We start from the raw sequence: 26386 nt of genomic DNA on the forward strand, positions 1-26386 counted from the left end.
ATAACAGCTCATGCATTTTGTATTGTAAATACCTCTCTTGCTTTGGCCAAAAGGTGTTGGTACTTTTTCAACACTTCCTCTTTTTGATTTAATCTCGCTTGCATATTTGCAATTGTCTGGTGCGCAATTTTCAGAGCACGAGGAGAGGCAGCAGAGTCCTCCTCTTTTGGTCCAAGCTCTGCTATTATTTTCTCTCTCTCTGATGATGCTGGCAATCGAAGCCTCAGTTCATTTATGATCCTGTCTCTGGATAAGATACTTTGCTCCGCTTTCCACAAAGCAGCTTCTTTTTCTTTCAGTTTCTGTAATAAAATAAATCTCTGTTACCAAAAACGACAAAAATAATTGAGAGGATTTCTTCTTCTTTTTTCAACATGGAGAAAAGAGTGGGGAAATAAAGGCAAGTGGGGAGCTGTGAAAAACAAGTGGTGGGGGCAGGACCAGAATAGATAGATAGATAGATAGATAGATAGATAGATAGATAGATTATTCATCTATCTTATCTATCTATCTATCTATCTATCTATCTATTTTTAGGTCAACAGAACTAGACAACCAACAAAGAACATCACAGTATAGCTGTTTTAATCAAAGGCAGGAGCAACTGAAGTGCATTCTGGGAGCTACCTGCTTCCCAAGACATTGTTCCTGCCTTTGAGCAGCAGGTGGAGTCAAAGCCCAACCTGATAGCCTGGCGCCTTCATTACATATCTTTAAGTGCCAGGCCAAACTGTTTCTCTATAACCAAGCCTTTGGCTGAGTAACATTCTGCAGCCTTTTAAATGGGTTTGTGGAAGAAATTATTCAGGTTTTTTTCCCTTTTTGTTCCATTATGAATTTTATGTTCTCATCTTATATTTTTACGCTGTGAATCACTGTGTGATCCTTGGGCGAAAGGTGGCATACAAATTTAATAAATAAAAGGTAAAAAAAAAGGTTTTAAAAATTGAACAGCCATGCCGCCTTCTGGAGTGAGAGGAAGGAGCAATGCAACTAAAGATACCTTCCTCTGCCAGAGGCAAAATCTCTACTCTATAAATCACTAAAAGCATATGATTCAGTTAGCTGAGCAATCCAATCACCTCTTCTAAGGATTTGCAGGTGGCTTGCACTTCCAGGATAGTTCGGACGTGTTCTCGTATTTTCCTTAGAGCTTGCTCAAGCTGATGTGCAAGGGGCAAGCTGGGGTCTGGAATTGATCCTGTAGCTTCATCAAACTGCAGAGAAGGAAACAGAAAGGGTTGTTTTGCGCAGGCAGGCGGAGACCCCCTCCCCCAACCCCAGACGACAGCCGGGTGGAATAATGACACTTGACGTGTTATGGGACTTATCAGTACGAAATCAGGTACCTTCTGAGCAGTTCTAATTATGTCCTTCTGCTGACGGTCATAAGTGTCGAGCTGACGTTCTAATTCTACTTCTCTTTGTTCCCAGGCCAACTGCCGCTCCTCATGGAACTACAAGATTTAAGGGGTTTAATAAGGACTGTACACAGCCTCTGAGCAGCACAAATATATGCTAGATACAGGAACATTGTTCACGTTACACGCAGCAAAACTTTTGTAGGAGTTTTCTCTGCAGAATTTCTAAAGTTACATTATTATTTTTAAAAACCAATAGTGCAACACCACTTGCTTTTCTGTACCTTGCTCTGCTGTACAATTTCTTCTTCCAGGTTATTAATGGTACGGTCGTATTCAGAAAGGATATTGTTCAAATATTTAATCTCTTCCTTTTTCTTGGCTAATTCGCGGTTCATTTTAAGGTCCTGAAGACGAAGCTCTTCAATTTTCATATGCCATTCAATTACCTGACAATACACAAATGACCAAATCTGACAACAATTTAAGGACCAAACTGATTCCAAATAATGCCAAACTACTGCAGAAAAAAAGATGAACTAGCTCATTGTGGTGTTTCTCTCAAAAATCAGGAGAATTTGGTTGAAAGGAGTGGTGGTTGGGAAAAAATACATAACCATGTAGAATCCTTGGTGCATGGGTAGAGGCACAAGCAAGCATCTCATGAATTCTTTGCATTTTGGCCTAGATTAACAAAATGAATGTGCGCATGTGATTAAATATGAATACAAAAGAATCTGAGTGATGAAGCACTAATGGACTACAACACACATTCAAATGGGGGTGACTGACATTTTTACAGTGGAAATTGACATTCTGTCAATTGACATTGATAAGCAGATGCTGCTTTTCCCTCTTGGCTAATCAAGGCAATAAAAATGAAAAATCAAATCAAACAAACCCCAAAACTTTATCTGAACTGAGAGTCAATTCTCAAATATATAGTTAAAGTTGTAATATTGCAAACCTTCTGTGCTCCTCTTGTATCTTTCAATGTGGCTATTAGTTCTTCTAATCCTTTTAACTTTGTCTCCAGCTCCAGTGCTCTGTTCTCTGCGTTTCGGCGCTCCTGCTGAGCAAGCTGGACCTCATCCATAGTCTTAAGTTTGTCATTCTGAAGCTGGATCATAGTTTTGGAGAACTTCTCCTGCTGAGCCAGGGGCAAAGCACCACTGAATTGTCGCCGCAGTGACTGTACAGTCTGGCGGAGATGCTTAGCTCTATTCCTCCCCTCGAGTCGTGTATAGTACAATGCTTGCTCTTTATCATCCAGTTTCTGCTCTAGGCGCATATTAGCCACCTCCATCTTCTGAAGTTTTGATATGGCAGCCTCTAACTTGGCCACAGCAGTGGCTTCACTGACCTGAAGGGCCACGATATGCTGATGTAATTTTGCAACAAGTGTTTTTTCATCTGATTGTGCCTGAATAGCAAGTAAGATAATATATATATATATATAATCAAATGCATTCGCTAAGCATTTACACAGTATTGGGCTTATTATCTGTGTCACAGGGGTGAACGGTTATGCTTCTAAGCAGAGATAGACCATACCTGAAAATCCAAAATCTGCATTCTGAGCGATTCCACTTCTTTCTCTCTGGATTGCTGGCGATTCTCCAAAGCATCAACTTGCATCTTGGCAATATCAGACAGCTCTTTTAGCCTAGCAAGACAAGTGAAACCTATTTACCAAAAAATACTGCAAGGGTAACAGTATTCCCTTTTTCTTTTCCCCCCAATATGCAAATAATAAAAAAACAGTACTGAAAGGATATATGTTGAATGGAACTGCTGGACATTTAAGGCTAGCAGATGAAAATGTCTAGCAGATGAAAAAGCTGTTTGATTCTCTATGCCTGAAGACTGTTTACAGGTTGAGAATGTGGTTAAAACCTGGAACATTGTCACAACAGCACTGTCACTAGGTCCGTATGCAGTGCCACATGGAATAGTTGTGTCACATAACACGACTGAGTTTTGATGCTATAAATGAGCTGTTTACATTAAGTTGTAGCCCACTACATACTGGTTGCATTCACATGCAACACGGTTTAAAGCTATGTGGACAAGCTACAGCAAGCCTGAGCAAAAGATCTGACTTTTGCATTCTCCTGCAGGTTTGGTGAAAGGACATCTTCAGAGTTTACTTTCCCTTTTAAAGACTCTTGACTTAGGATTACATTTCAACCAGGTACATTTCATAAGAAGCCATTTTCAAACCCTAGGTTCTGCTGGCTTGTGAAACCATTGTTTGATCCTTGATTTGTGCATAACGCCAAGCCAAGATTCTGTAAAAGTGATACTATAACTTAGCAGAGGTCTTCTGAATACAATGGCGAAGCAGGGCTCATTTAAGCCAGGCACTTCATTTGGGCTCATTGAGCTTCATCCATACAGCACTAAACCATGATTTCACATTACAGTCATACCTCAGCTGACCGCCGAAACCCGGAAGTACCGGAACGGGTTACTTCCGGGTTTTGGCAGTCACGCATGCGCAGAAGCGCCGAATCGCAACCCACGCGTGCACAGATGCAGTTTGCGAACGTGCATCCCGCATGGATCACGTTCGCAACCCAAGCATCCACTGTACAATGCAATCCAGACCACTATGTTAAACACATGTAGGTTTTTTTTATAGCTGCTTCCAAACATAGATTCTATTCTGTGGAATTGTATAGGTTTCAGTTGCTGCTGCTGTATAATTTTTTGTAATGTTTTTATATATTTATTATATATTTTATACCTGCACACTCTGCCTTACAGGCCTTTTCCCACCTCGCCTGGGAAGGCTGGGCCCTGACTGACTTCAGCTACAAAAGTTGAGGCTGCTGAACAGACTCTTAGGTTGTGATATTGTTTTTGTATCTTTATTTTTGTGATTTATGTGGGTATTTTCAATTTGGTTGTGTACTTTCTGATATGTTTTATTTGTTGTTATTACTACCTTTGTTAATTTGTCATTATGTAAATATTTTCATGTCGTAAGCCACTGTGAGCATGGTTTTAACTATGGAAAGGCAGACTACAATTACAATAATGCGTGTTTACTCTTTTGATTATTTTATCATAAAGCTGCCTGAAAAAATGACCGATAAAATTTAATTAAACAAAACTAGAGCAGCATGCATACACAACTTCAACATTTCTTTTGCAAATCTTCCCCAAAGACCTCCCAATTACTCTTTAAACTTCCCCCAAGCAGCTCCAAGATGAGGAATGGTTGGGTTTTAAAGTGAAAAACTGGTGTCATTCCCCACAATTTTCCCTTTAAAAGGCTCCCATGACATGTGTGTGTGCGTACAAGGGAAGAGGGGGGAAGTTCTAGAGGGAAATTCAAATAAATTTGGAAGTATTCTCTCCCCCCCCCAACTCTTCTACGCAGGGCTGAAATCAGAGTAATGCAAGAACCTTTAAACTTACTTTGATACTTCAATCTTGAGCTCAGTTTCACTTTTCTCCAGGTCCATAATTCGACGTCTATCTGCCTCGCTGACTGCTTTACTCACACTGCTTGACAGTTCATCTCGCAAAGACTGTTCCACTTTCTGTGCTTCAAGGTTGATCTTTGTAAGCTAACACATGGCAGGTTTGGTAAAGATATTCAGAATCAGAACACTACATTCAGTCCAAAACAACAACCTATTAGTACATGGGTAGCCAACATGCATTATCAGGTGTTTGTGGCACGCTTTGATAGGATTATGAGGACTCGTGGCATCCACAGCTGGCTGTAATGTAGAACACCAGCATGTCTTTCCTGGGCTGAATTTCCGCCTGCTCTGACTACTTCAAGACACAGGAGACTTACAAACACTAACTACAAACAATCTTGGATTCAGCTTGTGACAAACTTGCCAAAAAACGCCACTCTCTTAGTTCATGTGCCTCAAGAATTAACTGGGCGACAGAAATGGAATGAGAGCCTTTCAGCAGAATGCACCAACATCCTGCGTATTCACATTAATCCACCGTTTATTTCTAACTACAGTTTAATGTGATGTTTGGCTTGGTCATAAAGCCATTTCTTCTGGGTGTTAGGAATTTGTCAACCTTATATGCATACTTCCCACCTTACTCAATAGTGTCTCTCAAACAGTGCAACATCTCTAAATGCATCTAGCTCCAAGAAACTATTTGGGGGGGGGGGCACACGGGGGAATGATAGGAGTAATTAAAGAGAACAGTATGCTAATGCATTTTCCAACACCTTAAGCAAACTATGTAATCACAGCTCAGCAGCCAACCTCAGCAAACTTTGTTTCCAGTTCAAAATTACGTTCTTCCACTTGTTTTAATGTGTTCCGTAAGTGTTCGTACATTCGCTGAGAGTGCTCTGCCCTTTGCCTTTCATTTAGTTCTTTCATTTCCAGCATAGTAATTTTCTTAGAAATAGAAACAATCTCACTGTTTGTTATTGCTTTTGTGGCTTTATCTGTAGAACTGTCTCCTCCTACAAATTGACAATAATATAAATGGAAAAATTTAGTGACAGACACATTTTTAAAACCAAAGTATATAAAATCTGCAGTACAGAACAGAGGCAGAAATCTTCAACTTTTTCAAAATATTTAAACATCTTTTGCATAGTTTAGAACTGGAATATCATTTATAATTGCCCTTTACCTTGTTTAGTTATTATTACTTCCCTTTTTTATCAAAGGGACTGGGTTGATCTTTTCAGACTTTGGCAGAATCTTGAAAGGATATCTCACTTCTAATACACTACAGGGGTTGTCTTTGCAAATAAAACACTCTAATAACAGGTAAGTTGTACTAATAATCACAGATGCCTTTGGGAATATATTGAGATCAACATCATTTTCCCTTTTATTTTTCCCTTTAAAAAAAGTTCTAGACTTGTGTGAATACCATTTAAGAATACTAACAAACTTTCAACTGAATGTTTGGATTCTTGTTAATTTAAGAATAAGAAGGCTTGTGTTTCAAAATGTTGTTCAACTCTACATTTTAAAATACCAGGTTTACAGAGAAAACATGTATCATCCCATTGCAATAAAATGATCATCATACACAATGCACTCACCCAATTTTGCTGTTTGTTCCCAAGCTTGTTCAAGTGTATGAAGTTTCTCTTTTGTAATTTCCAGCTCCTTGTTTAAAGACTCAATCTGTTCTTTCAGGGATGCATTTTCACGCTGTATGGTATGGCAAGATGTAGCACGCCAAAAACAATTTAAAGACAAATTAAAATATAATAACAGTTTAAAAACAAAAATACTGCTTTGTGCAAGCGGTGAGAGAATGTTAGACACCAATTAAAGGGATCTATCCATACAGTGCTTTCTCCTAAGTTAAAGCGTAAGTAGCTTTCAAAAGAGATCACTATGAAAATCACACCTAAGTATACCCTTCCCTCTCTGTTTTTATAGTTAAAGCACTAGTGGTCTGTAATAGTATTTGGGGAGGACAATAAAAAGATTGTTTTCCTTTCAAATCCTGCCTACAATATTAGGCAGCTGAATCTTCTGCTGGACCTGTACCACCTACATAAAAAACAGATGGAGAAATGTAGATACTCAATCTAAAGTTATCTCAAAGTAGCATGGTAGTATTACCTCTAAGTGCTCCAAATTAGTTGTTCTTTGAACAAGCAAGTTATCTTTTTGTAGCATATCCCTGTATTTAGCCGTTAATTCATTATACTGTTTATTAGCCATTTCCAGATCATTCAGAGGTACACAATCATCCAACGCTTTCTGCAATGCTGCCATCTTGAAGGTTGCCATTTCCTGAACAAAGAAGGAAGAAACAGTCTATATGGCATTCAAAAAAGGAGGAATGCTGAAAGTGCACTCAAAAATACCGCAGGTCACTAGGAATATAGAAGCTAAACTGTATTGTGAGAATAGCTGTGGCATATATTGAAAAGTGCAAAAACAGCTTGGATTTTGCAGAGACACTTGGAAAGAGTACATGATAAATCCTATTGAAAAAGAGAAGTATCGAGGCTCCACACAATCAGGACATCTGATTTGAGTAGGAATATGACCCATATTCAAGTGTCATATAGGGGGACGCGGGTGGCGCTGTGGGTAAAAGCCTCAGCGCCTAGGGCTTGCCGATCGGAAGGTCGGCGGTTCGAATCCCCGCGGCGGGATGCGCTCCCGTTGCTCGGTCCCAGCGCCTGCCAACCTAGCAGTTCGAAAGCACCTCCGGGTGCAAGTAGATAAATAGGGACCGCTTACTGGCGGGAAGGTAAACGGCGTTTCCGTGTGCGGCTCTGGCTCGCCAGATGCGGCTTTGTCACGCTGTCCACGTGACCCGGAAGTGTCTCCGGACAGCGCTGGCCCCCGGCCTCTTAAGTGAGATGGGCGCACAACCCTAGAGTCTGTCAAGACTGGCCCGTACGGGCAGGGGTACCTTTACCTTTATGACCCATATGGTGCTCTTATGAGCAGTTTGTGTGCAACACTTGGGATTCCTTTTCAAATGTTGGGTGGCACACAGTCGGTGCTGCCTGAGGATGTGATGCTGGAAATGGTTCAGGAAGCACAACCTCACTGCTGCTTTGCATACAAAAGCGTCTTGCACACAATCGCCATCTGAGTAGAGCTGGCATGATATATAAAAACATACCTTGAACCTTTGCAAACGGCCAATCTTTTCTCCCACTGCAGCCTCCACAGCTATTAACTCGGCCTTCATCTTCTCATTCTCTTTCCGGAGATGCTTCTCCATTTCAAGTACAGTTGTGTACTGCCTTGCCAGTGACCTTTCATTTACCCTCAGAACAGTTATTTTTCTACTGTAGTCCGCAAATAGCCGTTTAAAGTCATCGCTACTCTTTTCAAGTGCATCTAATAAATTCTGTGGGAAGATTAAAAACGTCACTGGAACTGGGATGTGAGTATTAACACGTATTTTAAGCAGTCAGTGGCCTTGATCTAGCTAAACAGAAGCAGATACATTGGTGCATAACAGGCCTCTTCTCCCCTCCTCCCAGTCCTATGTACTCCTGGAAAAGCCACTCCTGAGAACTGCATGAGATGAGACATGGGCATGAGAGAAATCACTGCAAATCTCCCCTCAGAAACCTTGCCAGACCCCACGTTATTTTTTTTTAAATAATCCAACCTTTAGAAATAGCTTTTCAGGAGATGAAAGAGCCCATAGGAGGAAGGAGGTGGGAAAGCCTTGTCGTCTCATGTGGAACTTGTCATTCTTGTCATCCCATGAATATAGGATCACTACTTACATAATATTCTTTTATTTTTACATCATCTTGCTCCTTTTGATGTTCCAATCTTTTCTTTTCTTCTTGTATTTTTTCACCAGCAGTATGCCAATGTTCCCTTTCACTAAAATAAGTAAATGGATGTTTTGTAAAACACATTATTGCAACTATTGTGTCATATTGTACTAGGTAAAATCTGAAATCTGAAAGTTCAGAACAAAAGATTTATAAGCTGCCAATAGACGGGGAACAGATTTTGGAAAGAGCAAGTTAACTCTTCCATCATTGCAGAGCATGGCTGAATATAAGCATTATGTACTAGAGCTGAACAATCTTTGGCACCAGAATTATTAAGGGTATTTGAAACCCTTTTAATTAATTTATATTTATTTAATATGAATAAAAAACTGTATTAATAAACTTTTTTATTAAGTACTAATTTATTATTTTTTTATTAACAACATTAGTTTGCTGCCCCATAACTGTTTTCTAGAAAAAAAATACAATTTTTGTTCCAAAAAAGATAAAAATACACTATTTAACTGTAGTGTTTGATTTTATGGTTGCATTGTAATTCACCTAGATACACCTTATTTATTGTAATTCACCTTCTTTGGCTACTATACCAAGATATCATCCCCAGAATTATACCTTTGATATTCTTTATACAGCAAGCCTTGCTGGTGGCGGGCAACTGCAACTTTCCTTTTATAATCTTCTAGCGCTTCTTCTAATTTCTTCAGCAGCTTCTCTTTATTTTCCAGTTCCTAATGATACACGTCAAATTAATTGTATGACATATCTCAGCTTCAATTCTAATGGATATAAAACATATAAAATGGAGTGCCTTCCTATAGCTATATGCTTTCTGAATTAAAATATTCTACAGACTGACCTCATCACATATATTTGTCTGTGGGAAAAGTTGCAGTTCAAGATGTAATATCACTTTTCACCTTAAATAATAATATCAAGGTTATATAAAAGATATGTGAACAGGATTTTGTTCCTTTCACTATTACTTTAAAAACCATTGATGAGATACTGAACTGCCATGAATAAGAAACTTTGAATATAGAATGCTCTGTTTTTCATTAAAATACTGCCTGGCTTTGAAACCACCATGGTATATACATACATATGCACATACGTGTGTGTGTGTGTGTGTAAGAGAGAGAGAGAGAGAGAGAGAGAGAGAGAAAATGGACAAACATGTTAAGATACACCCACTAGTCAGTTTTAAAGTATTTACCTGCAAAAGGTATATTAAATATTCATTCTGTGAATTTATTATGTTTACACTAGATGGAGCCATTCCTTCTGGAAGATTTACTGCTTTGAACACCATACCAGCATCTTCTGATTGCCGCAGCAAATGGATCTCATTTTCTAAAGAGGCAACCTGAAACATATAAGCAACAATATCACTGAAAGCGCAAAGAATCACTGAAAAACTTTAAATATGTTAAGTATATCATTTACATGTATTGCAAAATATTGTCATTACTAGCCAGAAAGCTTACACCAAATAAAAATGTTTCTGAAGCGCCACAATTTTTAAAAAGCTGCTTTCAGTGATGGTCAGATGAGCAGCTGTTTGGGTGTGCAGAAGTTACAGCATCACTATCAGGGTCCCAGTACGCACCCATAATCCCCCACACTAAAGCAGCACTCTTTCAGTGGGTCCACCTTTGTCTATCAATCAAATCTTGCATGACACATATGAGAAGCTGTGGATAGAAACCCATGTGTACTTCACTTTGTATTGCTACCTAGGCTACTTTTGAAGGCTAAGATAGCCTGCATACCTTGGCATTTGCTTTTGAAAGCTGATTGGAAAAATTCACTGCTTCTTTTTGTGCTTCCCTCAGTTCCTTCCTTAATTCTTCATTTCGTCCTGTTAGTTGGTCAACTTGCGTCTTTAAATGTATGCTAGCATCAAAGTTTCCTTCTGTATTCTTTAATTCAATTGCCTGCCAACAATTGATTCACCATAAAAGTAAGTAAGTGCTTTCAATGAAGTTAAACTCTCTTCTCCTAGCCCTACATGGAGATACAAGTCTGGTAAATTTTCCCATGCATAGCATGCACTCTACCAATCGCCTAGATTCCTCCGTTAACAAACACACACCAAGTTCAATTAAAACTATATAGAGCCAAACAGTAAATCTGGCCATTTAAAGAGTAAAACATGCTATCTGCATGAGGAATAAAACTGCAATGGAAAGGAATATTGCAAAAGTGTGATTCTACATATGGCAAATGTATTGGGGGGGGGGGGGGTTGGACCTTTTCTGCAACGGTTAATTCCATTACCACATGATTTGTATAGCGTTTTAGCACACAGGACAGACAAGATTCAAATTGGGAAGTGTAGCTCAGTTGTTTAGCCGCTGTACTACAGCAGCTTGACTACTATGCAAAGCAGATTCCCCGAGGGCAGACTACAGCATTCCAAGCTACAAATCCCAACACCCATCCGTTCAGTCGTTCCTTTCTTCCACTTTGCCTATCAAAGGGAGAAAGCCAACGCAGATTGGCTCTTCACACTAGGACCATTTGCTGAAGAGGGATGAGAAAGGCTCAAGAGAGATACCCCATGCCTTCCAGTGCAGACCATGTCATAGTTGGAGAGAACAGCCTCTCCAGATAGCAATTATGTAGGAAGGAAGCAAAATCCTTAGAATTTCAACACAAGTTTGCAAGCACCTGAACTATATTTTTGCTGCCTTTGTTGTTTCAAAAAACATTCTACAACCTGTTCAAAAGTATTTTGGTAAGGATACACTTTCCCCTCCAAAACCCAATTTCCTTTATTGTCTCATACCTGTGTCATGACGTAAATAAGGCAACCAATCATGAAATCTCTTTAACGTTTTCAGCTAAACAGATTCAGCTAAGCTAACTAAGTAATGAAATACAGACTTACATTTACTAATCGTTCCAGACTAGGAATGATTACAGCAGTTTCTCCACCTTTCACACCTGGATCTTTCTGCATGTCCTTTATAGCTTGTAGGATTTCTTTCATGCCTTCTTCAAGGTGCTTATTTTCTTGCACCAATTCTTTTACTGCAATTACATTACATATAGTTCACTTCCGCACACTTTGCAATGGACAATTGCAAGTTCATATGTATTTCAGCTGGGTTTCTAATTATGGTATCCACACTTCCAAGAGGAGATATTAATGAATTTTAGCAAGAGTTGTTACTCAAAATGATTCATTCAGAAAATATTTTCAAACTTGGATTCTTTAAAGTCAATGTAGATACTACACGGTTTGCAAGATTTATAAAACAAAACAATAAGATGATGTATTTTTGCCTGACTCATTAACCATTGCTTTAGCACTCTTATTGTATAGGTAAATTAAAATTTATGCTTACATTTCAATTGAAACTTGGCTATCACGGCCCTGTTTTGTTCCAAGTCCCTGTCACGTTCCTTTAATTCTTTGGTAAGGTAGTTATTCTGCCAATAAAAACAGAATTACCATAAAAATGTGTTTCCAGAACTTTAAAAAGGCTCGTTTTTCAAACTGAGTTGTTGAAAAAATGTTAAATGAGACAAAACATCTAACCTGCATTTTGAACAATGTATGACAGCATATTGCATTTCATGTATTTCAAACAAAACAGCAATGTTTTTGTAATAAGGAGAGATTAATAAGAATAAGAATGTTTTTGTAAAAAGGCAACACTACAATTTGCATGACAGTATATTCAGTCAAATAATACTAAGTTATTAGAAAAATACTTATTAGTCTCTTAATATGAACTATCATGACTTTATCTCTCAGGGGGAAACCCTGAACTACCTCAAACTCCTGGCTCCTGTGTCTGTCAAGCTCTAGCTCTGCGCTTTTATTCAGGGCATTCTTGGCGAACAAGTCTTTCAATATCTGCTCGTTCTAGAGAACAAGTAATAATTAATGCATTTGAATTTCAAATCCTAAAGACTTTTATAGTCTATATGCCTCACAATTCAGTTTTAACTATTTATAGTTGCCTTTCATAATGAGTCACAACAAGGTATCTATCAATAAGACAGTCACTGCCATTTTACTGGGATGATTTTTTTTGTAATGATGCAATGATACCACCATTCTCAAACACTTTTATGGGCGAGTACAGCCAATCTTAACATCAGACAGTGACAAATAATTGGTTCAGGTTTCTGAAGTCCCAGTCTTTGTGCCTTTACTCTAGAAAGCATACATATATATATATTTATTACATGTTTGCAAATGCGGCACATTCGTCTGTATTGCAGTGGATTAGTTTTAAATATGAAATTGTTTTACTTGGTAATCACTTCAAGATGTTTCAAATGAAGCAATTCATAAACAAAACAAAACAAATCAATTATGGCAGGCACAAATTTAAGCACATATGAAGATGTCTCACCTCTGACCTAAGGAACATTAATTCACTCCTCAACTGCCTTATAAGACTCTCAACTCGATCTATCTGATATGTATTCATTCGCAAGCCACAATCGAGTCCTTCGTCCATGTGTTCTACTGGCCATGATTCTGGAAAATAGATCTGGTCTTTCCCCATCTCTCTCATATCAGTTCTTAAATCCAACAATTTTATTTCAGAATTGTCCTTCTCATCTCGCAACAGTACCTCCTGCACTACGTAGGAGGACACTGGCTTTCCAAGCAGAGAAAGAGGCAGCCCTTCCTGGAAATCCAGTGACAGGGTCTGAACCCGAGGTGCTTCAGGTCTCTTCATCTGCCTTTCCTGTCTTTGTCGTCTTTTACTAGCCCTTTGTTTCCCTTGCATAGCAGAAAATGATAGTGGACTGTCTGCTCTCAGTTCTTTTGATTCACTGTAACTGACCGGACATAAAGCTGTCCCTAGCATTTCTTTAGATTGCTGCTTTACAGAACTGTAAAGTTCCTCTATTGTAAAAGACTCGGAGCCATCACAGTTATCATTCACTTGTATCTCTGAATCAAGCTGAAACCTCAACTGAAAAGAAAAAAAGATATGCTTTCACTTTTCAGAGAAATAAATTTTTAACACGTTCCAGATCTTCTCAATCCATTCCTCAAAGTTTTACTTTTTTCCTCTGTTGCCTCCCACAACTCTGAGGGAAAAGAGTATTGTTTAAGGAGAAGCTGTGTTTTTCTTTCTGTATTACAGTAATGCTATAAAGATTAGCATTCATTATACGTGAAAGCAATTAACAAGATGGCCACACATTAAATAATTTCAATATAGATTTTTTTTGTATACAATGCTTTATTTTTATTTTTTAAAAAGATAATTCAATGATACTCCAATCTAAGAAATCAGTCAAAATGGAATTTACAATGAATAAAACTTAGGCCATTACCTTTTCTTTAACCTCGTCAACGTTAACTGTACTCATAAACTCAAATTTACTCCTCCTCATCTTCAGATCTTCAGTAAAGGTATCAATCAGCTGTAGGTCATCTGTATCCAATCCTAATCAGAACAAAGTTTACAAGCAGTACTTTAAAATTTAAAACAATGCAAGGTTGACCTCAGTAGCGATAAAAAGTCTCAAAAGCAAGTCATGTGAAAAAACTCTGTATGTAACTTAAAAGAAAGATCTCTTATTATCTCTGAGGAGCCTGCACCACAAAAACATTGGTCCTCACGCATCCAACCTGATTTAGGAAGGGATTAAGGGGGCTAGATAGAACACAGATAGGAATTGGCCAGCCCAGATGCCGAGATCTCACAGGAGCTAGATATTGCTTAAGTGAAACAACAATTTAGCAGATCATATTACCTAGGGAGGTTTAGCATCTCCCTCTAGATATATATATTCAAAGGCAAATGCTATAATCATCTGTTTAGGACTGTCATAGAAACCAAAGACCACACTAGATTCCCAACAAGAGTTCAATGAATTTGAGAAGGATTGTTTAATTCGTTTCCTCAGAAGTACCAAAAAGTCATTATTCAGACTGTTCCAAGAGATAAACTAAGATGTTCTTCTGGAATCACCTATTGTTTGCTGCATGGCGCAAAGTAACTTCAGAGACAGCCTACCTAATGTTGCAGCTCTTCTTCCTTTCTCCTGAGCCAGTTTACGAATATGTTGCTTCAGGGCAACTCTTTCTTCTTCTAGTCTTTCAATCTGTAATGTATTCAAATGCCTATTATTATTATTATTATTTCAATCTTATTGGAACGGTATGGAGATGAATCAACTGAGATGCTTAGACAAGAAAATCACAACTATGTCCATTTATCACTTGCCTCTTTCAGCAGGATTTGGTTTTCAGCCTTGTACTGCTGCTGTTTCAGTGCTTTGCTGTTTCTAAATTCCGTTAAATCAATCATTGTCTTGGGATCAAGACCTGAAATGTAATACATTGCAGAAATTTGTATATTCAGTTAGAAGAATTCCAGTCAAGGATGATGGCCTGAGGGATCTAGGGTAGGGAGGGAATTGTTGTCCTACATATCACTCAGTTGGATATTTTTGCTAAGATCCTCATTTAGCCAGCCACACCAGGAGCAGTCCTCAGCCATTGCTTTCAGATTGTTCATTAAAGGCAGCAATATGCTCTAGAATTCTATAACTGCACTCTCATATACACTTATGAACATGCACTAGGTGGCAGTTCTAGACGTTTTCTAACAATGGCAAATAAACCAACTCTCAGATCCTAGTGAAATGTTTCTCACACTGACCCTGGTGCAGCAGTGAGAGACTACTACTTCTGTAATTAATTATTTGTACTTTCCACTTTTGGCACAGGGGTCATAAGAAGCCCTGGATCTCTTGCTCTGAGGGGGGGAGAGGACCCAACCTTATGATTACATGATGTCAGATGGTCCTTCCCCACTGCCACAAAAATTTCTGCAGTCCTTGTCCTAACACTGGAGCTTCAGTGCCAGTAAGTCTAAAAATATGGGTTTGCTGGGGCCTGGTTCCTAAAGATCCAACACATTTCCAGTGTCCCAACATGTTCCTAAACCAGAGAGTATGATAGCCCTGGAACAGGAGTAGTTTCAGTCCCATTTATTTCACTTCCATTGTTTCCAGTGAGAATAAAATAATTAAGGGGGAAATGGAAAAGGATGGAGCAGCACAAGAGGATCACCCTGGCCATAGGAAGGTTATCTAAGGGCCGCTGTACAATTAAATATCTTCAAGAGTTAACATGATACATACCCAGTTGTCCACGGAGGTCTTCATTTTCATCAAGAAAATCATTGATTTTAAGTTCAAGTTTGTTAACTTCTTTAATTAATGTTTCAATTTCATGATCCCTTATTTTAATTTGCTTTTTTAAATCTTTTATTTCAGCAACAGCATCTTCCAGGCCATAAATTCCCTTACAAAAGGAAAAGCAGATAAACTAAGAAGTGCATTAACCAAATGGATTAACCAAGAAATATAGTAACACAAATTCACGGAAGATAAGGCTATCAAAGACTACTAACCATGATAGATATGTTCTACCTCTACTGTTGGAGACTTTTGAATATCAGCTGCTGGAAACCACAAGAGGGAAGAGGGTTGCAGCTTACAAGCTTCCCACAGGCATCTCATTGGCACCATGAGAACAGGAAGCTGGACTAGATGGGCCACTGGCTTGATATATATATGCATAATTAGACTTAATGAATTTTCATCTTTTCTGTGGTTCTGCTATCATGATACAAGACATTGGCCTATTAATGGTCTAACAACTTTGGCTAATGTAATATATTCAAGGGAAGGGGCAGATCTGGCATGGACAGAAATTATAAATAAAGAAAAGGACTCCAGGACAGATTCTTTCATCACCTCAGAGACATATTATTTAAAATTATGTGTGACCCATTTAACAAATTTGCTATTAGTCTTCACCATACCCTTTTAGAGTATTGTGTCAGATCAAACTACATACCGATTCATAATCTCTCATTCGTTTCAGAGTGTCAATAAGTTCTTTGTCCTTCTCCCTTGCATCAGCTTCTGCAAGTTCTGCTACCATTTCAGCTTCTTTGGTTTTCTGTTCCAACATATGTAATTTCTCTTGGATGTTCCCAATATGGCCCTGTTGAGCAGAAGATGACAGACCTAAAAAGATACAACAGACGTCCATAGAAAGTTGGTGAGAAACTAACTGGAAGACATACTGACAGTGAATGAAAATTAAGAGAGAAACTCATAGCGAGTAACAATTAATCAAACCTCCTTCCCATCATAGATATCTAATCCAGGAAGGGGAGAGCATTAAATATTCAGTCTTGCATACAAAAGCAGGAGCTCTGTAAGAATTTGCTCCCATGCAATAAGCAGGACCAGAACTGGGTGAGGTTTTCTCCAAAGGAAGGTCAAACATCTGCAGTTATAAGGACAAACCTGCCTGTGGAATGTGTGAGACCTCAGGAAGAATGGTTTATATTCATAAATGCACCATAAGACATCCAACAGGAAATGAAATATCCATAAAAGGTTCAGGCCATTGGTAGGGAACCTCTGGGCTTAATTAGATCCAGCAGGACATTTGGAATAACCAATACCTACCTCTCCCATACCTAACGTCTTCTGATGCAGACATGGCAAAAGCTTCAGCTACTAGGAAAGGAAGAATCCTCCTTCACAGCCATGGCGTGAAGTTTTAATCACCTGACATCATATTAACTCAGGTGATTGACTGGTGGGTGGTTTGGCCCACTTGTGGAAGTGGCCTGCAGAGGACTGGCCTCTGCATGTGGCCCTCCAACTGGTTGAAACATATCATTATGAGGCCATGCAGACATAATGCTCCCACTCAGTAGTGGTCCACAAGAGTATGTGCTTTCTTGTCTCATGCACAAAATCCACAGTATTAGTCATGATAAATGGGTTCAAGAATCATGGTTAACACTAACCAAACTTGAGTCTTAACCAGGTTATAAAATCAGTTTCAAATCCAGTCAAAACATATGGCTAAAGTTACACAAAACACAAAAACAAGTTACTTTTTTCTTTTTGAAGTTCTCTTTTCATGTCCTCAATAAGCACTGCATTCTTTTCCATCTCTTTCGTATACTGTTCAACCTGTTCCGTGAGCAGTTTGATCTGACTGTCTCTTTCTTGCACACCCTGAAAAAATATAATTTGGTACCTAATTAATAGCACTGATAGTAAGCCATTAAGAAACAAAAGATCAATGTTAAAAGAAAAACAGAAGTACTTACAACATAGAGTTCTGATATTATCTAGAAGAACGACAAGGAAAGGCAAAAGCAGCAAAAATAAAAGCAGAGAGGTAAAAATAAAATGCACATCCTGCATCATCATAAAAACGAGGAACTTTTTTTAAAGCTAAACTCAATTTAATTTGTACTTTGGTCCAGACAGATATTACTTACCTTATACTGTTATATGAAAACAGAACTAACATTTTAACTGCATACAACAGTTTTTTTCATAATTTACTCCAGGGTAACATATGCCAAAGAGCCACATGTTCGCTACTATGGGTGCACCGTGCATGCATGTGAAGTTTCCACATTAAAATTATAGTATAAGAATTTTCCAGGGGTCCACAGATTTTTGGGGGGAGAAGTGCTACCACCCCCCTCACTCTGCGCTTTTGGAGAAAGTACAAGCAAAAGGTAAGCCAGAGGTTGCCGTTCATTGCTGAAGGCCCCACAGGCAGGAACAGGCAAAGAAGCTGGCATGCTTTCAAACAGGGCCACAGCCCCATTGATTAATAGTGACCCTCAACTTCAGAGCTAAATGTTTCGTGTATGAAGACCATTAGTTATAGTTGGAGTGGATCCACTGAAATCAATAATCTCAGGTTAGTTTAAATTCCTTGATTTCAGTGTGTCTATTCAGTGTGTGACATAGCTGGGTATAACATAAGATTATAACATAATAAAATGTAAACATGTGAAAGAAAGTATAGTTCATGCTGGAAAAGATATATATATGTTTCAGCTGAGTTTATAGTAAGTTTTAATACATGCAGCTTATTAGAAAATGAAGCACTGTTTTAACAGATACACATTTTTGGTCTACAACACCTATTAAAATCCTAACACGTGGAGAAGTCATCAGATTTCCCCTCCAAATGAAACTTACCGTATTTTTCCCTCTATAACACGCAGATTTTTTCTCCTAAAAAGGAAGGGGAAATGTCTGTGCGTGTTATAGAGTGAATGTGTGGTCCCTGGAGCCGAAAAATCAGGCAAAAATCAAATCGCGCTTCACGGAGAAGGGAAACCTGAAAAGAGGAAGCGGCTGCTTTCCTGCATTCTGCCTCAGGGTCTTACTGCCCACCCTCCTCTGTTTCCTTGCTGTGTTTGCTGAAATGGAACAAAGAGCAGGGAAAGCCCCTCCCCTCCAGGCAAGCAGAGGGGAAAGCAGAGTGTAGTCTCTGTGCTCCGGTGCTGCTGGGGGAGAGGGAGAGAGAGAGGGGGAGGGAGAGAGGGGGGGAGGGAGAGAGAGAGAGAGAGATGGCTGGCTTGGATGGGGGGAAACTTTTGCCTTTCTTTCCTCCCTCCCGTTAAATCCCTCTCTTGCATTCTTAGCCAGCTGCTTCTCTGCACACCCCTCTCATGTCCCTTCTTTGTTTTTCCTTCGCTCCCCACTTAAAATGTGGTTACAAAGCATAGATCCACATGGATCCTCAGGATCTTTGCATTGGGTCACCCCAAATTCACCATCAGATCACATAGCATGTCCATGGCTACAGCCTGCCCCCCAAAATCACGTACCCACTGTTGCCTGGGGCTGCAATGGTGCAAAAACGTGGTTAAAAAGCATGGATCCACATGGATCCTGAGGATCTTTGCATTGGGTCACCCCAAATTCACCATCAGATCACATAGCATGTCCATGGCTACAGCCTGCACCAAAAAAATCACGCACCCACTGTTGCCTGGGGCTGCAATGGTGCAAAAATGTGGTTACAAAGCATGGATCCACAGGGATTCTCAGGATTTTTGCATTGGGTCACCCCAAATTCACCATCAGATCACATGTCTGTGGCCACAGCATGAAGCACAAAAATGATACATCCACTGTTTCATTCAGAATGTTTTTTCCCTTGTTTTCCTCCTCTAAAAACGATGTGCGTGTTATGGTCAGGTGCGTGTTATTGAGCGAAAAATACGGTAGGTTTCATAATTCATAAGTAGGAACCAGTGACGGTGAACCAGTGAACCTACTTTATAAGTAGGAACCAATTTGAACCAGTGAAGGCGGTGAAGGTCTAGTGTGAGTGTCTAGAGGTGGTTGGAGGATGGATGGTGGCTAACAGATTGAGGTTGAATCCTGACAAGACAGAAGTACTGTTTTGGAGGGACAGGCAGGTGTAGAGGACTCCCTGGTCCTGAATAGGGTAACTGTGCCCATGAAGGACCTGGTACGCAGCCTGGGAGTCATTTTGGACTCACAGCTGTCCATGGAGGCACAGGTCAATCCTGTGTCCAGGGCAGCTGTCTACCAGCTCCACCTGGTACGCAGGCTGAGACCCTACCTGCCTGCAGACTGTCTCACCAGAGTGGTGCATGCTCTAGTTATCTCTTACTTGGACTACTGCAATATCTCCCCTCTAAAACAGGGACACAAAGTAAACTTCTTCTGTTCATTGTGTTGTACTCTATACTCATGCATAGATTTCTGATGTTTAACACAAATATTTGTTTGGTTTCTTCTTATTGGAGAGAAAACTACCTGCTGGAGGGCCATAACGCTGCTCTTGTCAGCATCAAGGTGGGCCATTTTCAGCTTCTCTCTCAGAGTTAACAACATTTGCTGATACTCAATGATTTCTTCATCTTTAGAAGCCAAGATTCCCTGCAAAGTAGAATATGGTAAGGTGGAAAATCTTCAACAAAACGTAAATCTTAAAAGGTAGCTGAAATAAGATATGTAATACCTTCCATTCTTCCACTTTTTCATTCACAGCTGCCATGAGAGGGTCATCTTCTTCATTCTTTGCTTTAAGTTGCTCCATTAACTCATGCACCTGTGAGGTACCATCGATATATGATGCATGAAATATGACGTATGAAAATACAAGCTATGAGTGTGTTACTCCAAATGCATTAACAAAGGGAATCAATGGTTATCCAGTTTTTACTCTATTTGCTTACTGAATCAAATACTTATTTAATGATCAATTTGTCATCACTCAGTGGTCACGCAGGATGTGTCATCTTTCTGATTTGATCTTTCTGTTTTGGTCCATTGTGTTCCAATTTTAAGGTCTTTTATAGTTGTACAGTATCTTTACTAATCTGCTTCTGGAAAGAAGGTAGGTTACATTTTACCTGAAACTTATACTGTTCCTTTTCCTTTTTTAGTTGGTCCACAACAATGTCAGATTGCTGCACGATAAGCTTCATTTTATTGTACTCATCAGTCATCTTTTCCATTTCTTGCACCGATTCTTCTAGATTCTTCCTCATTTCTTGATTCTGAGCCTCTAATTTTTCATTAGCTTCAGTCAAACTCTACGAATTTAAAAGTAAAATATTTATAATGAGAAACCCATTTCAAAGTTGAAAAAAACCAGCTCTGGCAAACTCCAAAATGGACTGATAGAGCCAACCCTGGATCCAAGTAAAGTAGGATTAATTTTTACCACAAGACCACCACAACTGACAACCACTGCTGAATCCACTGAAATATATTACTCACTTACTTCTTAACCCCAAAGTCTAAAACAAAGCCATCTGCAACATTAATAATCAAGAGATCTTAAGAGCCATATCCTAAGTGTCATATTAACATCCATCTAGAAAAATTGGAGCGATGCCATCTTCATATCAGCGGAAGATACAAAAGTCACTGAATGCTGATGTTTTAAATTCTTCTGCTATTTTTGTGCTGCTGATTGTATCAATATACAGCAAAAAACAATTGGAATAATTTTTAATACGCTGATACTTATATGCTGTTTTGGTCATTATTGTAGAAAAGCAGGATAAAAATAAATTAAAACACCACTGTAACAAATTTCTCTAGTTATTGAAAGGGGAAGTACTCATCACAATAACCCAAATTCCTAACTAAGTATCCTTGGCACAAGAAAGACTCCGAAAGTCCACTAGATAGAATGATACAGTCCGAAGATTTATATTAGATTCAAAATTCTGAAAATAAAGACAAGACAAGGGCAACCCCTTTAAGAGTACCTGAATTTCATCTAGATACTGGACAAGCTCAAAGTTCTTTTTTGATAACTGTGACCTGTAATCTGATTCTTCTCCTCTTCGTGAAAGAAGCGTTTCTTTTTGTGTATCTATCTGTCTCTGATAGTCAATTACATCCTGACGAAGTTGTTCATTCTGCATAAGACAAACAGGAGGAATTGGGAAAATTATACAAATCAAGCATTTGAAGTGTGCCAACAAATACCACAAGTCAATGTGTGATCTACAGTATCTGAAACAAACTACAATATCACACACAAATATATCCAATAATCCTACAAACTATTAAGCTGAATACTCACCCTCTTTTTTCTTCGCTTTTTCTTCAAAGGAAATAGAGTAGAATAAGAAAGAAAATCAAGGCTAATTAACATATAACTTAGGAAAGCTTAAAAGTAAAAAGAAGAGAGCTGTTCATAATTGGCCAGGAAACATCAAAAAAGCACATTAACAGCGTAATGCTATGAAATTTATGTTGGCAGTGGCTAATAAGTTAAAGTGAGAGGTCTTTGTGCAAGAAGGTGAGGACTTCCTTTCTCCTTGCATCAGAATTCACCCATCGCAGTGATTTAAATCATTCCAAATTAATGGGCCTAAATTTAAAAAATATATTTAGGACTTGGATACAAGCCAGAAGTAAGAAATGATAGACAGACAGCAGGTTAGAAGTACAGTGCCTGATAAAACAGTTGTGACAGTAAGACAAAGAAAACAAGCAGGTTATAAAGAACACCTATGAAACAGAAAATACTCCTTAGTAACACAAGTCCTTGCCTCTCTACAACAGAGTCTCACTCTAAATTATTTAAAATACTATTTTAAACCAGAGGAGGGAGGGAGAGCTGCATGCATGGGAGGGAAGGTCAATCAAACATTGATTCCAAAGTTCTTCACTAACCTCCCTTCTCAACTTGCTGTTTTCATTTTCTGCATCCTCATTCCGAAGAGCAAGCTAAAACAACAAAATTAGTTAGCTAGGAAAATGTATCAAGTACAAAACGAAGGCATATTTTCCAGAAGTATCAATACTCCTGGAGTACATGAATAGTAAATATTGTATTATATATGCATAGATAGGTAGGTAAATAGATACACACAAACACACACAGGGGGAGGGCAGCTCCTGCTCGCATTTCTCATCAACCCTTCCTACCAACTACCCCAACAAATCCTTCAACGCTATTGCCAGTCCACTTCCTTTACAACTCACCCAAAGCCTGCATCCCCTCACAGCTCCTTAAACCCATTCAACTGATCTCAGCCTACCTGCCAACCCACCCCCACCATATTGCCAATCCCTCTCCCCTCGCAGCTTGCTCCAATCCCAAGATCCCTCTGTACTGCTGCCACTGGGGAGGGCCAGGGGATTGAAGAGAACAAAATATTTCATCCCTTTGCTCCTCTTAAAACTGTACAAGACTGCACTGCTTTACAGTGGTACCTCGGGTTACATACGCTTCAGGTTACAGACTCCACTAACCCAGAAAGAGTACCTCGGGTTAAGAACTTTGAATGAGAACAGAAACCGTGCTCCGGTGGCGCGGCAGCAGCAGGAGGCCCCATTAGCTAAAGTGGTGCTTCAGTTTAAGAACGGACCTCCGGAACGAATTAAGTACTTAACCCGAGGTACCACTGTATATTTCTTATTTCCCGGTCTCATAGTGTATACACAACCTCTGTTTCGTGCAAATGCATACATCATTAACTTTTTCCCATTTCTATTGCTATTATTCAATACAAGTCTTCAATTTTATATTATTTTCCAGTTTTACAGATGTCTACTTAAAATACTGCATACCTGTTCATTGACTTTCTTTTCTTTCTCCAGCTCCTTCTCCATATCTGCCAACTCTCTGTCTTTTTGTTCCATCTGCCTTTCCAGCTGACGGATCTCATCACGCAAAAAGCGAGTATCACGACCACCAGTAGATCGATGTGCTGCCTTAAAACACCATTAAAATATAACAAGCTATGAATGTGTTTCCAGTTAAGGTAAGCAGGATAGTACAGAACTGTTTTAATCAACATTTCAACACACACACACACACACACACAAACATTTTGCATTCATTCATTCTGCACAAGTTGGGAAAAGTCAGGTTATACCTGACTTTAATCTAGTATTTGTACTGCAGCATATTTCAGCTTCAAAAATTCAAATGGTTTAAAATAAAGGTATGCTTTAAAGGACTAAGGTAAAGGTAAAGGGACCCCTGACCATTAGGTTCAGTCGTGGCCGACTCTGGGTTGCAGCGCTCATCTTGCTTTACTGTCCAAGGGTGCCGGCGTACAGCTTCTGGGTCATGTGGCCAGCATGACTAAGCCGCTTCAGGCGAACCAGAGCAGCGCACGGAGACACCATTTACCTTCCCGCCTGTTTATCTACTTGCACTTTGACATGCATTCGAACTGCTAGGTTGGCAGGAGCTGGAACCGAGCGACGGGAGCTCACCCCGTCGCGGGGATTCGAACCGCCGACCTTCTGATCGCCAAGTCCTAGGCTCTGTGGTTTAACCCAGAGCGCCACCCGCATCCCCTTAAAGGACTAACTATGCACAATTATATATGTTTAGCTGTTTTACATTCCCACTATGTTTAATACATGAAGGAAAATCGAAAAGTGATTTTGTCATAGCGTGCAGTAGGAACTTGCCTTTGCTACATTCTAAAGGCACTATGCTACAGATGAAACCTGTGATCAAAATAGCTGTGATTTCAACCAATAAGGGTCTGACCTTCCTACAGTTAAGCAAATTTAAGTCCTGCTTATTTCATTTGCCCTTTGAAATTGCAGGACACGGTTTAAAAGTATCTAACTTTAAAAGGTTGAATTACACACTTACAATTATAGTTATGTCCCCAAATGTTCTGTTTATGTTTAATCAAATCAAATCAAATCAAATGTTAAAAATATAGACTAGAAATGCAATCCTATTCTCCTCTACAATGTTTATGATTGGAAGGGGTTAGGATTATATGTAGTTTCCTCCCATCCTCCAAGGGGAGACTGCACAGAACGGAAGCTAAACTTTCCTCAGGCACAGGGAAAGCTATCACCAGCTGTTCTTGCTAGTATGAAGCTGGGATGTTCCACAGTGGGGTTTGGGTCTCATAAAGGTGTCAATTATTGAACCCATCAACAGTGCCAGACTGAGGCTGGCACAGCAGAAAATATGTTCTTTCCCACTCCTTCTGCCCTGGCCAGAACGAGCCAGCAGGACTTGGAATGTATTGGTGGACTTGCTGTTCCACTCCACCACTGCCCTGCCTCTCGTTAGGATTGCTTTGCCAATGCCCATTAAAAAAAAACTTAATAATGCTATACATCAAGTAGTACCACCAAGAACAGAATAAATAGTATAAAATGCAACTTTACATTTTGGCATACCTCTAACTCCTTTTCCAGTTTCATCACTTTAGTTTTTAACTGATTTTCTGTTAGAATAAACAAGACACACAAAATTACCAAAATATATTTCCATAAGCCTCCAAATGAAATCTACAATAAGCTTGGTGGCAACCTCTACTAACATTGCAATGAGTGACTTATTTAAATCAAATTTTAGTAACAACAAAATTGAAGCTACATTATGATACTTTTTGTTAAAAAAATACTCTTTACATAGTTTTGAAAACAATAAAACAAGCAATAGAGGAGAAATGGCAAATCACATGTTGATGGACTGTCACTATAAATAACTGAACTCAGGAACTTAAATATGCTTTAACTTCTAATGGAAGTTTCCATCATCATCTACTGACCCTGCTGAAAATTGTAAATATACAAGTGTACACGTGTGTGTTACTTATCCACAAAAACTGATGATACCAAATTTGGCTTGCTCCTCCCCAGCTTTCTCAACTTCTTCCAATGCCAGTTCTACTTCTTGATTTTTCATCTACAACAAAAATAGAAGTAAGACAAGTGCCCAGAACAAATAATTACATATGAAGCTACAAGATTACCGTATATAGACTAAAAGAAGATGCATGTTGCTACACACAAGTAAACACAATATAAGCAAAACAAAAAAAAATCCTTCCAGTAGCACCTTATAGACCAACTAAGTTAGTTCTTGGTATGAGCTTTCGTGTGCATGCACACTTCTTCAGATACACCAAGAACTAACTTAGTTGGTCTATAAGGTGCTACTGGAAGGAATTTTTTTTGTTTTGACTATGGCAGACCAACACGGCTACCTATCTATAACAATATAAGCAAGCAGAGTGTCAGGGAACTGCCATCGGAAGGACAGGAGGTGCAAAGGCTCCCTCAGGTTGAAAGAGACGAAGCAGCTGAAGAGGGAACCAGTAGGGGGCGAGCAGGAACTTCCAGGGAAAGTGAGTCGGAGGGGTGGCTCAGAGACGTTTCCAGCGAAAACAGTGGAGAGGTCTCAGGACCTCCTATAGGGACACCCACGCCTCGCCGGAAACTGTCACGCAGAGAGTCCAGAAGACGTGTTTCCGTGAAAGAGCTTTTATGTTGGAAACGTTTCCGAAAGCAACCACTTTCGGATTCTACTAGCGATTGACGCAGCCATGCCGGAGGGGCTCCGTCACAGGCAGAGGTTTGAAAACCTGATCAAACTCTGAGGGACTTGCATTTTACGCACAAGCAGCTCATCATCCCACCACAGCAATCCGAAAGTCCCTGAAAGCCAGCTTGTGCAAGCAGCGGCATCATG

General features: G+C 39.4%; 1 protein-coding gene across 13 annotated transcripts in view; it reads right to left on the reverse strand.

Moving 5' to 3' along the window:
• Positions 1–26386, reverse strand: part of CEP290 (centrosomal protein 290) — a 54093-nt gene that overhangs the window by 18962 nt on the left and 8745 nt on the right. For 5 of the 13 annotated variants that reach the window (XM_077934782.1, XM_077934783.1, XM_077934784.1 and 2 more), the window contains exons 4-37: positions 25531–25600; positions 25090–25136; positions 23500–23643; positions 22600–22653; positions 21684–21836; positions 20817–20999; positions 20423–20512; positions 20218–20340; positions 17730–17750; positions 17511–17634; positions 16451–16623; positions 15730–15892; positions 14808–14908; positions 14598–14685; positions 13912–14024; positions 12972–13544; positions 12383–12475; positions 11952–12036; positions 11492–11634; positions 10371–10535; positions 9815–9964; positions 9214–9329; positions 8584–8686; positions 7965–8195; positions 6944–7117; positions 6412–6523; positions 5612–5817; positions 4788–4939; positions 2916–3027; positions 2329–2784; positions 1646–1810; positions 1350–1457; positions 1083–1217; positions 33–302 (exon numbers count right to left, since the gene is read on the reverse strand). In XM_077934782.1, coding sequence (XP_077790908.1) covers positions 33–302; positions 1083–1217; positions 1350–1457; positions 1646–1810; positions 2329–2784; positions 2916–3027; positions 4788–4939; positions 5612–5817; positions 6412–6523; positions 6944–7117; positions 7965–8195; positions 8584–8686; positions 9214–9329; positions 9815–9964; positions 10371–10535; positions 11492–11634; positions 11952–12036; positions 12383–12475; positions 12972–13544; positions 13912–14024; positions 14598–14685; positions 14808–14908; positions 15730–15892; positions 16451–16623; positions 17511–17634; positions 17730–17750; positions 20218–20340; positions 20423–20512; positions 20817–20999; positions 21684–21836; positions 22600–22653; positions 23500–23643; positions 25090–25136; positions 25531–25600 — 5196 coding nt within the window. The remainder of the gene's footprint in view (positions 1–32; positions 303–1082; positions 1218–1349; positions 1458–1645; positions 1811–2328; positions 2785–2915; positions 3028–4787; positions 4940–5611; positions 5818–6411; positions 6524–6943; positions 7118–7964; positions 8196–8583; positions 8687–9213; positions 9330–9814; positions 9965–10370; positions 10536–11491; positions 11635–11951; positions 12037–12382; positions 12476–12971; positions 13545–13911; positions 14025–14597; positions 14686–14807; positions 14909–15729; positions 15893–16450; positions 16624–17510; positions 17635–17729; positions 17751–20217; positions 20341–20422; positions 20513–20816; positions 21000–21683; positions 21837–22599; positions 22654–23499; positions 23644–25089; positions 25137–25530; positions 25601–26386) is intronic. The other 8 variants (XM_077934790.1, XM_077934794.1, XM_077934792.1 and 5 more) reach the window with 6 other exon arrangements.

The sequence above is a fragment of the Podarcis muralis genome, chromosome 10, assembly GCF_964188315.1.
Source record: "Podarcis muralis chromosome 10, rPodMur119.hap1.1, whole genome shotgun sequence".
Taxonomy (NCBI): domain Eukaryota; kingdom Metazoa; phylum Chordata; class Lepidosauria; order Squamata; family Lacertidae; genus Podarcis; species Podarcis muralis.